The sequence below is a fragment of the Lathamus discolor genome, chromosome Z (assembly GCF_037157495.1).
Source record: "Lathamus discolor isolate bLatDis1 chromosome Z, bLatDis1.hap1, whole genome shotgun sequence".
In the NCBI taxonomy this organism is placed as follows: domain Eukaryota; kingdom Metazoa; phylum Chordata; class Aves; order Psittaciformes; family Psittacidae; genus Lathamus; species Lathamus discolor.
Genome location: NC_088909.1, coordinates 88,270,046 through 88,284,570, shown reverse-complemented (window position 1 = coordinate 88,284,570; position 14,525 = coordinate 88,270,046). Strand labels below are relative to the sequence as shown.

At 35.0% G+C, this 14,525-nt stretch overlaps 1 protein-coding gene across 8 annotated transcripts in view; it reads left to right on the top strand.

The window, feature by feature from the left end:
- Positions 1–13,802, top strand: part of ERBIN (erbb2 interacting protein) — a 111,739-nt gene extending 97,937 nt beyond the window's left edge. For 6 of the 8 annotated variants that reach the window (XM_065661267.1, XM_065661271.1, XM_065661270.1 and 3 more), the window contains 6 exons: positions 4,467–4,610; positions 5,425–5,556; positions 7,152–7,361; positions 8,507–8,599; positions 9,192–9,266; positions 10,566–13,802. In XM_065661267.1, coding sequence (XP_065517339.1) covers positions 4,467–4,610; positions 5,425–5,556; positions 7,152–7,361; positions 8,507–8,599; positions 9,192–9,266; positions 10,566–10,673 — 762 coding nt within the window. In that variant the 3' untranslated portion in view covers positions 10,674–13,802. The remainder of the gene's footprint in view (positions 1–4,466; positions 4,611–5,424; positions 5,557–7,151; positions 7,362–8,506; positions 8,600–9,191; positions 9,267–10,565) is intronic. The other 2 variants (XM_065661273.1, XM_065661272.1) reach the window with 1 other exon arrangement.
- Positions 13,803–14,525: the final 723 nt, after the last annotated feature.

Below are 14,525 nucleotides of genomic sequence, written 5' to 3'. Positions count from 1 at the left end.
TGAGTTAATACTATTACCTTTGCTGGGACTTTTCTGACTCTCTTGCTGAACTTAATCAAGTTTGTTATTTCTATCTTGTGCTTATTAGGAAAGAAGGTGTAGTGGGTTTTGTGGGCTTGGTTTTGTTGTGGGTTTATTTTTGGGTTTGTTTGTTTTCTTTTTGCTAAGTTCCTGAAGTACTAGTTTATTTTGTTTTTATAAAATTTCATAATTGGAGGGGGGGTATCAACCTACTTAAGTAAAGTGCTAGCTTGTTGGAGAAGCTAGTTCTTGGAATTTTTATCTGATATAAGTATTGGGGAAAAAAAGCTTTCAAGAGTTTAATTTACATTAAGAGAGGTACAGGATAGTTATAAATCCAGCAAAAATTATTAACAATGGATTGCCAGCATTTGTAATCTCTTTGACAAGCTGTAACAGGGCACACACCAACCAGCTCAAATTGTCCACCTGGTTGAGGGAAGGTGAAGGCAGTTGATTACACCATTTGTAAATAGGAATTTTGCATATATTCAGGGGAAGCAATTTGATTACCTGATGCAAAGCATATTTTATTGTGGGATAGAGAACAGAGCTTATTTAGATGTCAAACTGCTCTCTAGTGGTTATACATGTGAGCTGTTGGAGAGGATGCAGCCAATTCTGCCCCACCCCCAACCTCATAAATATTTCTCAGTGTATTTTTTTCTTTTTGAGTACGACTTGCCAATTTGCTGCCAGACATGTTGCAATAATCTTGTGGTTTTGTTGAAAGTTTTTATTTAGGAATTTAAACTAAAATACTGCCTACGTAGGAACACCAATGTCACACACATTTAAGTGTGGTACAGGAATTCATTCATAAATTGCAAAAATAACCATCTACAACAGTTATCTGCAAATATCTGTTTTATTTCTATGTGCTGAGTAGGCAGAAACAGTTACTGGGTCTGACTTTGTCATTTCCTTACATATGTATATTTTCTTTTTTTTTTTGTTGTGGATCTCTTGGGAGTTCATCAGGTGCGTGTTTGCCTTCAATTCTAATTTCATCTGGAATTCCGTCTTCTGTTTATTTGCTTTATCTACTGTTTATCTGAAATGACACAGCTTTCAGAGGAGAAGTCATAAAATTTGATTCCTCCTTTCCAATTCAGAAATCAGAGTAGGTGATTTTATTCTCTAAGCTGTTAGTGTACAGTGTCTTATTAAAAGAAAAATGTCCCAAGTGTTTCAGTATTTAGATATAGAGTTGCCATTTTAATCAAAGTTTGAAGTTTTTAATTAATTCATTTTCTACACTACATACCTAACATGAAAAGATATTTTAATTGATATGGCCTCAGATTTTCTCCAAGCTAAGCTTGCTTCTACATGGCAAAGAAAGTAACTTCAGTGAGTCTGTGCACACATAAAATTAAGTGCTTAAGTGTTAATAAGATCATATTCTGAAGAATATTTTTACACTGATATTCATTCAGTAGCTGTTAGTTTAAAATTTTCATTTTATTCTTTTGCTCCATTTTGAAATGACTACTGAACCATCAATGTGTTATAATGAAGTTTTGTGGAGTTCAGAAGTCAATGCATCACACTTTAAAAAGAATAAAATTATTGTGCATTTGAAATGCAAACGATAAATGTTTTAACTCTGCAAATGTTTTATGATAGTAGAATTTAAATTGTATGTGATTTACCATCTGTAACTCTACAACAGGAATGCTGTTACTTACTGAAGATACATTTTTTGCAGGGTCAGAGACCTAAATTCATGCCCTTTTTTCTCCTCTTGTGACTGAAGAATAGTTTCATTTAAGTTCTTCAGGATAAACTGGTATCTTGCTAGAATTCTATCATATTTCAAACAAAATTTGGTGGGGTTTTGTTGTTTGTTTTTTTTTTGGGGGGGGGGTATTTTTTTTGTTTGTTTTTTCTTTTTAGCTTGGGTGCTTTTATTCTAAAAGGCTTAAAGCATTAATTTTAGGCATTTCAAGTGTTCCAGAATAGTTTGAACAATTTTTTTCTGAAGAATCTTAAAAAAAGTCAAGGTGAAAATGGAAAGTGAAGGAATTGATAAAGATCTAATATAGTCTTAAAAGACAACTTACATCCACCTTTAGATGGCAATTAATTTTTTTTCTTGCACCTAAATAAATGCATTAAGGCACTTCAATTCACAAAAAACACCCTTTTGAAATCTGAAACTGTTAATTCTTGGATAAGGTGCAAAACAGAAAATATGTTCTGACTCTTAGCATTCAAAAACAATGTAAGCCAGCCCCAAAACTATGCTACCAGCTGCCTGCATCTAACCTGGCTCCATTAGAGGCTGATTTTGACTACAAATCCTGATTTCCATGCTAATGTGGCTTTGTACATAGACATTTTTTCTTGATGTATTGTAGCTTTTATTGTGTTATTCGTGTTTGAAAAACTGATTTCCAGAAAACTTAGCTTTCACAAAAATACAGTAGAACATGGCAATGTGTATCAGTCCGTGTGGATCAGTTTAGAATAACTGTAATGATTTTTCTTGAGCCTCAAATATTTGAATTATAATTTTTTATGCCATTATGCCTTCGTTATGCCTTGAATAAAACTACTCTCAGGCTATGTAATCACCTTGAAGCTCACTAAACTGAGGTAACTGAAATTTTAATTCCTTATGGACAAGTTCATGCCTCTAGAAATTTTAGGAAAGTTCTACCTCCTATTGCATATCTATCTTGGATTGTAAATACCAATCTGGATTTAGGTTGTTGCCATTTATTGACCATCTGTTTGGGTCCTTCTAAGAGAACAATGAATACAGTGGATCTGGGGATCTTTATAGTAAGATAGTCTGCTACAGACAGTTTGAGAAGATAACTTTCTAGTCTCATCATACATTCCTTTTATTTTTATCTCTCTTTATGCCACTTAGAGAAGATGGAGAGATATAGGAGCCTTTGAGAAGAGGAGCCTTCCTGTAACGAAGTGTCAGGGAGTTGACTGTACAAGTGGGGGAAGAAGACCACCTGGCTAATTTTAGAGACTGTTTGATAAGAATTGTAAGACAACGCTTTGAGGGGCTAAGGAGCTAAGGCTTTTGCAGTTTCATTTGGGTGTTTGGCCTGAAACTCAGAGGAGCAGTTAAGCTTAGACTGAATGATTCAAGTGACACTTGAATGCTGAGTAGCTTTACCAAGAAGGGGAAAGCCTCTGGAAACTTGTCTGGAAGCTTGAAAATAATCCATTGATGAGCCAACAGGGTAGGTAGATGTAGGATTGGAGTATGAAGAAAGCTCACTATGCCGTTGAGAGGTTTATCCAAGACCCTTGGAAAAGAAAAGGTTGTTATTGTCAGTAAATGCTGTTCTTTTCCAAGGGAGTTTCCAATGACTGTGCTATGAGAGCATCTGGGGAATATGAATATGCAGAGACATATGACTTCGATTATTAAACTGGTTTTAGTTTCACAAGGTAAATCTAGTATGAAAGAGCAGATGTCTGCCTGAGGACTAGTGACTATTTTCAAAATTAGATTAATGTATGTAGTCAACAGGCAAACACCAAAATATAAGAGTTGTTGCAGTATCTTAGTCAAATGATACGTATTTTGAACTTCTTTTTTTAACTAAGAAAAATCAGAAACTTAGAAAAAAAAAAACCCTTTGAATTTGGTGTGTTTTGATTCTTTGCTTCATTTGTCAGGTGGCACATGCAGGATTTTCCTTTTCTTCTTTTGTGCTGTCTCTTTATTTTGTTTTATTCTTACAACTACAAAAGTCCATGGTAGAAAGATGGTAATGTCTACTGCTTTCTTTCTATTACCCTTGCCAATATTGCAGAGGTCAGGTTTGCAAGGTAATGAAGAAACCACTATCACTTCTGTTCTTGAGTTCTTGTTACCTGTTTGATTGCCTACAGTGGCACAGGGGTAGACTCCAAGGTTTCCTTTGAGCCTCTTTTTCTTTAAATGAGGCTCATTCACATTCTTGAATGAAGTGTTACTGGATGCATTGCAGACATTGACAGCATTGCAATAACAAGAAAACCCAGTCAATCAAATCTCTGTCTCTGTGTAAATTCTTATTTGTACTGTACCAGAAAAAAGGAGACATGGTAATAACTGGTAATTAAATGTTTTTCCACAGTTGTTTATCTTGACTGCCAGCTTCTCCTACAACATGTTGCAAATTTAACAACAACCTAGAAATTTTGATAAGCTGTGCATATCTGTTGTTTTTCCAGACACATGAACATTTGAATGACTTTATTTACATGTAATTCTGCATGTTAACTGATGGTTGCATGCTGACTTACAGTAAATAAAGGTAAACAGGGGTCACTGAGTTATCTTTTATACATCACAGTGGTACTGTTCTTGCATGGTTTTTATCTTGCATGACAATGGAATATGTTTGTATTAGTCTATGTATAACATGTCTTGTGGTTTATGCATGCTGCACTAATCACTGTGTTAAATCTGTCCCCTCTTTATTCAGAGCATGCTGTCTAGGTCCTTTAATTCCAATTATGCTGCAGTTAGCAGCTTTCACTATGGCAGCTCTAGGGATCTGCATGGCAGCCAGGGTAGTGTTGCCTTGAGTGTTGCAGACGGAAGAGGTTCTGGTGTGCACATTGTTCGAGTGAGTACCTTCAGGAGGCTATTGCAATATATAAATGGGGAAAGAATGAACTATGAGACGTGTCCTTAAATTGATAAAGTTATCATTTTACTTATGGACAGTGCTTTCAATAAAGGGAATGTAAGTTATGTGCTGGAATTTTTTTATAGGCATTAAATCAGATCCTTTGCCTTTACTTTATATTCGTTAAACTTATTGCAAGGCTTTTCAATTCAATGTCATGAAGTTGAGTTTTCTAATTGGCTTTCATAGATGGATAAACATACGTGAAACTGTCTGGTTTCATTGTACATATGTGAACAAGAGATTATAATTCTGAATTTAATCTAGATTGATAAAGGCTTGAACAAAATCCTGTTATGCTTTTTCCTCCCCCAGACAAATTCTGATGATGTAAACTGTAAGATACTGTAGGCATTCAAGAAAATTAATATTTTAGTTTGTAAGAAAATAAGAGGGAATTACTCTAACACCAAGCATCCTTAGTGATGTTACAGTATCCATAGTGAATAGGATAAAGTCAACAGAAGACTTCTTTTAAGGATATGAATTCCTGAATAGGCATTGATTTTTCTTACCAGTTTATTGGTGATCAAAGGCACCTCTACAGTTGCTAGTTTTTGTAAATATCCATCAATATTTTATGTGTGTGGTGTCTTGGCTAATAAGATTTTCTACATAAGCAGTGTACTACTTAAGAAAAATAATGATAAAGGCCGTAAAATATTTTATTCTGGGCTTCTTATGAGATTTTTTGTTTATTTGTTTTAATTATATAAAGACAACCATCTTTACTATTTCATTCTGCTTAAAGCATCCCCAGGCTTCTACTCCAGGAGACCAATGCCAGGATGAAGTATTCATTTCAGGACAGCAGAATTACTCATCTGCTACACTTAGTCTCAAAGATGTTCCTCCGGACAGCATGAAGAAAATAGCTGTGCAGGTAACAATCTACATGACAGCATGGATGGGATATTAGTATTTGTAAGGATATATTTTTTTGTCGGTAGTAGAATTATTCTGGGATAGCAGTTAGAACTGGAGCTTCTTTAAAATGCGATACCCATGTAAAAGGTGGCATAAATGAAATAGCATCCTCTTTTAGGAAGACAAAATAATTAACTATGTGAAGGGAGATAGTTCTCATTTTCCTTCAGCAGGAGCTTTGAAAGAAGAAATTTGCAGCAAAAGACATAATTGCAAGTAAAAGTCAGAATACGGCAGATCCTTTCAGGATAGCAATCTGAAGCCAATTAAACATTCTAAAGAACAAACCTGAAATCTGTAGTGATGAAATTATGATGATAAACTAGAGTTTTTAGGAGACATTCTGTATTGATCTCTGAGGACCATCTATGGAGGCAGAACTCATTACCATGAAACTAAATGAATGCTTATAAATTATTACAATGCAGCAATTGATTCCCCTTTTATAACTTCAGTAATTTCAGTTGCATTTCTGCAGATACTGGATACGGGGAATTTGCATAGGTGTTGCCTATGTAATCTCTGCATACAGTGCAACAAAATAGTTTCCTGTCATGCTTTACGTTTTCAGAAAAGGCAGTAGAAGATCATGTAAAGATTCTGACATGTGTCCATTAACATAACATGGTTAAGGGTTGACATTTGCACACTTCAGTTTTTTATAATATTTATTGAGAGGAGGGAGAATATTTTAATATCCTTGTATCTTATAATTAATGGGATAATGGTGGCAGTCACAAAATACCTGTAACTCAAGCCTGTAGCATTTTTGAAATGTGCGAGTCATACAGACACAAGTGACTGCTTAGTCTGGGTAAGAGCACAAGGCATATGGGCAAGAAGGGAAGAGGCTGTCCATCTCAGCACAGAGCTGAACAGTAACTGAGGCTTCAATAAGAAACTTTATCTCCGGCATCATTCCTAGTGACATGTTTTGAATGCAGTGTATGTCTTACTGCTGTTTGTCATCATTATACCTATCAAATCAGTGACAGATGTATTAACAAAAGAATAATGTTTATTACAAATATCATGACATTTTTGATACTAAGATCTTGAACTTGTATGTGAATTTGCTCAAAAGGGTGTCTTGTGAAGTGGTCACCAAAACAAGTTTGGAAAGCATATAATTTCTGCGTGGGATTTTTATTTTCTGTATGACCTGCAGGGAATTGTTACAAAATCTGAGTTTAATGCAGTAAAAGTGCAAACTATAATGATATCAATCAAGTGTCAATACTGTCAGATGCACTGTTAGAAAATAATGGCTGGGTAAGCTCAGTGCAACAAGTGCTAAAAAGCAAAGGTTCTGTAGTCTGTTTTAGTTAGATTAGAACTCTAAGCTTTTGATTTTCAGATTTGTTATCAGGAGGCCAGAGCTGATGACTATAAAGAAAATTTAGTATAATAGTACATGATCCAGAACAGTAGTTTTAGTCATGTTCCTTAAATTAAAAGCAGTCAAGTTTGGGAAGTATTGAAGTAATAAAGGAGGATATGAAGATTTCTACTTAAAAAATGGCTGATATTGAGTATTCATGTTTTATTCAGGTACCTTTGACAAATGGACAAATGTGTCAGCCTCAGAGATCTCAGGCAAACTACAGCCAAGTCCATCATCTCCCTCCTCAATCATCAGTAGCAAGACATCCATCTAGAGAGCAGTTAATTGATTATTTGATGTTGAAAGTTGCCCACCAACCTCCCTATTCTCAATCCCAATGTTCTCCCAGACAGAGCCACGAGTTGGCAAAGCAAGAGGTAAGAATAAAATCTAACTTGATGATACAGCATCTCCATGTCAGTGGCAGTGAATTGTTAGATTGGTTTTATTACCATGTAGATAGTGACAGATATCATACAGGAATTTATCTTCAGCAGAAGACAGCATTTTGTATAAGTGCAATTCTACTACTGAAATCATACATTCCTTCTAGTTTTTCTGTAAATGTTTTGAGAGAAATGTAATAGATTTTAACACAATGTACCAGAAACTTAACCTTGAATCTTTTTACTGAGCTAGAAATTAATTTCTCACTACATTTATTGATCACCAACTCATTGTTTATCTAGGAACTGAGAAAATTCAAAGTAGCAGTACAATTTAGAGTACTTTGCATCTATTCATTGCTATCCAGAAAGGTTCAAAAACCTGCCTATGTAGAAATGTTCCTCTATAGGCAAAAGCCAGGATAAGAAAACTGTGAGCATCTGATGCATGCCTGATAATGATCAGTTATATTAATTTATATTAATTTAATTTATATTATTAATAAATTTTTGCACAATTTAGCATCTCTCTCATTGTGGTCAACCTACTTTCTGTTCTTGGACAGAAGAACATTGTATTGTTTTGGGTTTTTGAGGAAAATGCTGAAAACTATGTTTTCATCCTGTTCTAGAATGAGAATGTGCACTACTTGTGTAGAATATTTTCTAGTCAACCATTCTGGCAAAAGAAAGGAGAGACTATATTGGCTACATAGAACTTAGAATAAAAGAAGGAACAAGGCTTTATTTTTAATGTTCAGCTAGAAGTAGCAATGAAATAAAAGGAACAGGTTCTTTCATAAGAATGTATATTTGCTGGGGGCATTACATTTATTTACATAATATCAAAAATATCTCTGAATTTAAAGCCTACATGAACTATGATTATAATAACAGAGGTACTGGAATAAAGCTTATGTACAATGATACATGATGCAGTTGTATTGGAGTCTTGTTCTGAATTAATATTATGAGATATAGTATTTTCTTGGAACTGTGATAAAGGCTTGTTTCTAAATTTTTTTTTCTTTTTAAAACTTTTGTTCTCCTGAATTCCTTAGTAATAATTTCATTACAGTAGCTTTGAATGCAGATTTTCAGCCAGTTAGCATCTAACTTTGATTGTAACTACTTAGATTCGAGTGAGAATTGACAAGGATCCAGAACTTGGATTTAGCATATCAGGAGGAGTTGGTGGAAGAGGGAATCCATTCAGACCTGAAGATGATGTGAGTATTTTATACTAATGCATCTCAAAATCATTCTGATTAATAATAATATTTCTAGTGTTTAGCAATAAGAGGGGAGGGGGAGCAGAATGTATATATTCCCCAAACCGCTAAACTCCAGGACTGAAAGGTAGAAAACTGGGGACAAATGATATGGAAAATCAAGGTGGTAGGTGACTAAAATGGTGACATGCCAATACAGAGGTTTATTTTAGCTGAGTGGTTCTTACACAGTTCCAGGTATCAGTCAACAGATTCGACATACTGAATGATGGAGTTTACAATTAGGAAGCCATGAACATGATTTAGCCTACAGCCATATATCTGGTGGTTGATAATCTTGATGTATACATCTGCTAAATTAAACAAAGGCAGATCAGAATTTGCTCTTCTGTACTCCTTTAAAGGCAATTCTCCTGGATTTAACATCAGAAAAGGAAGGCTGTCAAAATCCAGTAGACCTGTAGAATAGTATTTTATTCTCTTAGGATGGAAAATGGAAAAAAAATATTTTTAATTACATCTGTTTCATGCTGTCCTACTATTCATGAAATAAGTTGTCAAAAAATGTTTTCTACCTCTATTTTTCAAGGGTATATTTGTAACCAGAGTACAACCAGAAGGACCAGCATCTAAGTTGTTGCAGCCTGGAGATAAAATTATTCAGGTACTGTAGTCATTTAATCACCTAGCCTATGTAATATACCAATTGATTTTTTTGTTTACATCTTTCCTAAGAGGAGAATGTTCAATTTTCAGATAGATTACCAGTATCTTTTCCAGAAGCATTCTTACATTCTGGGATGATGCTCTTAATTTTATTCCATCTAACATTAGGATAGGTGATAGAAGCCGAAACATTAATCAGTTGGATCATTTTTTTCAAACTCTGAATATTTTTCACCCTTTCAAAGACAGAAAACAGGCCTTAATGTTGCTTTTCAAGATGGAATGTGGGCATTTCATTAGGCTTTATATCATTCAGTTATTTAGCTTGTGGTCATTCACATGCAGTATTCTGAATAATGTGTTGTCTGAACACCAGTTATTGCCACTTTTGCTGTCTGAACAGTCTGTATGTAAAAATCTTTGTCAGCAACCCTAGACAGATATAAAAACCGCTGCATTTACAACAAATGATTCAGCTGGTAGCTGAACAACAGCAAGTGCTCAGTGATGGGATAAGGAGCTGGAGCTCCAAAATCACACAGTTATGGTACAGAGCATGTGACCAGTTCCCTCTGTCACCATGTGAGGGGCAGTAGCTCAGGGAGAAAGGTTGGATGCACAGCTGGAGGCAGTAAGTTTAAACTGTACAAATCTGTCATTCTGCAAGATTTTACCACACAGACTGAACATGAGTTTGCAGTAGTACAACCTGAGAAGTTGAACCATAGCCATGTTTTCCCTCTCTTTTGTAGGCGGCCTAGGTGTGCCTTTGTTTGCCAAACCAAACCTGTCCCAGGAATGACAATGTTGTTTAGAGTCATAGGAATATTCAAGCTGGGGGTGACCTCAGGAGGTCTCACACCCTAAAATGGCTCCCAATGCAATTACTGGTTTTTGTTAAAGGCTTTAATTTATCACTAATGCCATTTCTAGTATTCTGATATTGAAACTAGGATGTATAATTTGTACTGCATTTGCCTTTTTTTTTTTTTTTCCTTTTTTTTAGTGTGGCTGTATTAAGACTGACGAATTAGATGCCTGTGTTTTCTCTTTTGGTTATTTGAAATACCTTTTAGGCAAAATTCTTCAAGAGCTAACACAGTAGTTTAATTTCTTGTACCATACAGGTACATGTTCAGCTCACATCGACAACATAATCTGCAAAGATGCAGTGTTTAGTTGTCTGCGTTACTGTAGAATTTGGTTATTTAAAGCCTTAAATAAAAATATTAAATATGACGTTTCACTAACATGGCATAAGAGACTTTCGCTTTTAACTCTAAATATTTCTTTTTAGGCTAATGGATACAGCTTCATCAATATTGATCATGGACAAGCAGTATCTTTGCTAAAGACTTTTCAGAATGCAGTGGAACTCATCATTGTGCGAGAAGTTTCTGTATAAGTACTGTGGATGTGGGGGAAAAGCCAGCAGGATACATTGAAGGACTTACGAGAAACTGAGTATTTTGCCTATTTTTATACATGAAAGGAGCTCAAAAAGAATTACGATAATTACGATCAAAATTTGTACAGGAGATACGAACTTGTGGTTAAGGGAGGGCATACCACTGTATGGAACATACAGGAAATCATTTTGGAAATGCATATGGTGATTAAACTTGTTTTTAAGCATTACAGCAATCTAAGGATCACACCTCCAAGAACAAACCTGTGTTGTTTTTTTGTACAGATGGTAGGTTTATTTTTGGATAATTCATACACATTACTAAACTTTGTGCAAGGCTTTGCGAAGCCTCAGTTGTAGCCAATGGACAGATGGCAGGGCTGTCTGTCCTGTAGCTGTTTATTGCCTTTATTTTTATTTACTAGATATTAATGTGTTATGCTGAAACCACTTATTTAGATATGAAATGGGGATATAAAATGTTGGCTTTGCTATGTGCACATTGTATGGATGAATGGGTAGATGGAAGGTGGTGCTGGTTGGACAGAATAAAGGTCAGGTGAAACAACTATCTATCTGCTATCTAAATCTGGCATCAGGAAAGAAGACAAAGTGTTTATCTCTGGAGTGTACGTCTACCAATAGGAAATGCAATAAAAGCTTAAGGTGTTTTCTAGGAAGACTGTAACTACAAACTTGTGATATTTTACAGGATTTGTTCTTAATGTAGTCATTGAATATTCATTTCCCACGTGATTCATGTTTAGTTGGGTTTTCTTGCATACATAATTTTTTCAACTGTACTGTGGAAATGAGCCCAGCGTTTTTTCTCTGCTGTGGAAATCCCAGTTTTGTGCAAATGGTGACATTTTTATCTTGGTAAAAAGTACTCCATTTTAAACTTACCGATTTTAAAAATGAAACTGAAATGGCCAGTTTTTAAGGTTGTTGCCTGTAGTATATATTTAAAAACACACAAAGTAAATGGTGCAGGAAAGGTTACAAAACACATCTCAGTTTTGTTTGGCCTTTGCATTGCCTTGTTAATCAAAAAGGAAACCATACGCATGGAGCTAGGTAACCAAAGCAAGTTTGTGAAAATTTGAACAGTGATGGAGAATTGCTGTGGTGAGATGGAGAGCAGAGGGGGAGGGTGTACTTACGACCAACCAGTTCGTAATGATGTTTCTTAAAGGGCTGTTCATGCAGGTAACATTAAATGTGAACTAGACACTTCAGAGTCATTAAAGGGTTTCTAACTATATTAATGTAATAGTGATTTACCACAGGCTGCCTTTGTTCCTTATTATTGTATAAAATATTCAATTATGCTTTTATTAATTTTGTTTACCAGAAACATTAACTTTATTTTTCTCTTTCTCCTTTTTAATTGAATAAAGACTGCATAATGTGCAGTGATAATTAATACACGGTTGTTATGGACCAGGGAAAAGTGCCATAGAAGACCAATAACTGTTTTTAATCAGGGCTAATGATTAGCCTGCCATTGGAGCAATATTCAGTTATTGCAGTTCATTTTTAATTACCTATAAGTTGGTAGTTTGAGACAAGTATAAATTGATTTTTTTTCAGCCCATGTGTACAAAAGTAAATGCTTTTAATACAGCTAGCAAAAACACCAGCCTCTACAATGAGCTGGAAGAGAGGGGGATTTTACATAGCTAGTGGTAATAAACAGGCAGTACTTTTTAAATAAGTGAACTCAATATTATTGCACTTCTTTCAAAGATGTTAACTATTGCTTATTGTACTGTGTATAGTTCTAATAATTTTAATTGAAACCCTTTAACAACTCTTTGTATATTTTAATTCTTTTTAGTTGATTTTCAGTAATATTTACATAGAAAAATGATTTTTTTGATATATTAGCAGAAATGTGCTGTATTTTGATAAAATTCACTTATTTTCTGTGTGCTGTTAACCTTCAAAGAAAAGAATGAGAAACATAGCTATATAATGGCAGGCCTCAGTGTTCCCCTTCTAAGATGTGTTTTGTTGTTGTTTAGTTTCTATTTTTTTATTGAAAATGCAAAATATTCCCATCACATCTTCATTACTTTTAATCATGTTATTTTTATCACACACTACCTTTTAAAGGGAATGCATACAGACAAGTCCTAACTTACCTTGGTCTTCTTCATAACCTGTATCTTTGAGAAGGGAAAAGTCCAAAAAGCAGAACTGATTCTTTACTGATCTTGGACTGACTTTGTATACATTTTGCAGTACATTTAAATATATCACTGAGGAATTATACTGTATTGTATTTTGCTTTAATGGTAACAGAAGTTTTAAATGTTGTTGTGTCACTTAATTTTCAGATTTATGTATCACAGGAAAATTCTACCAAAAATTGTTTGGCTGTGGTAGAACTATAGAAGTAGAGATTTATAGCAGGAAGTTTAGTACTTCTTGTGGAAATACTTGGCCAAAGCTTGTCTTCAGTAAATTAGCAAATTAAGCATCTAATAAAACATGGATTATGATGATTTTACTCAGTAAATGTTGGAGTTTTCAGTGGATTGAAATGTGTTTGTTCCTTGACTGTCTGTGTGTGAACACGTCAAACTAGGTGATTTTGCAGAGAGTGGGAGAAAGGTGTCTCCTGAACTAGTCCAGCAAGGATTCAGCAGGAGGAGAGACAATATCATCACTTTTCACTTTGAATAAATCTTAAACTACATTTTGAATAGAATAAAATCCATCAGCAGCCTAAGTTACTCAGCATGGCAGTGAGTTGAGGCAAACTATTCATTGTTTCTATTCTTAATATAGTTCATTAAAGAATCAGTTCAACTGATACAATGAAAAGATGAAGTCTCCCACATATTTATTATGTAAATATTTTTTAATTTCTGTTTTGGACTGGACTTAAAAAGTGTGTATATACTTGAAAGCATTCTATGAACACAAACATAGCAATAAGCAACACACAGAATCAAACCTTTATGATTATTTGGGTTTTGCTTAGAAATACTCCCTTATCAACAGCTACGAAATGTTTTTATTGATCAGCATTTATTCAACATTCCAAATTTTTGTACATCATTAGAATGTTTCTGAGGTAACACACGGAGAATAGATAATAAACTAATGCTCTTTAAAGCTGTGTGTAATTGACTTATTCAAGCTCTCAGAAATTCTCCATAACACTATTTTATTCTTCTGTAGTTTCTGTATGCCTCAGTACTTTACGAATACACAGAGACACTGACTTGTGTCTCTGGCTCTGAGCATCTCAGTGGCCAGCAGTTTGTCTGCTCCAGGTCATTACAAGACTGGGTTCCACAAAGTATCCTGTGCATAACCCAGTCTTGCAGTGAAATCAGCTAGGGCAGCCAGTGGCTTCCCTCCTAAAGAGATGAGTGGTCTTCATCTGCTGCAAACTAAGTAGTTTCAATAGCAGAGAGGGGTGACCATGTCAAGGAGCAATGTTAAAATGAGAGCACTATGATGAGATGCACAAGGGTTATGTGGTAAAGAAAGTGAAGATCTAGGCACAGGATTTCCCAGAAGAGGTAAATGCAGGTTTACATCCAGATTTGCTGGAAAGCACCTGACAATGTAGTAACAATGTAGTAACACAAACTTTTTAGTCTTTTTTCCTTGCATATGTGTATCTGGCGTATCAGTATCACTTGGGTTCCTACTTCCTCCACACAGAAAACTGACTAACCACAACAGGTTACAGCCCTGGTAACGCTGGAGCATTGGGCCCCTCCTTACTTAAGGTTTTCTGTATCTGCTTCCCTGCCTGGCGTTGAGCATTCTCTCCCATTCATTTTTCCCTTGTGAACTTTCTCTTTGAAGACCTTTTTGTTTTCTTTT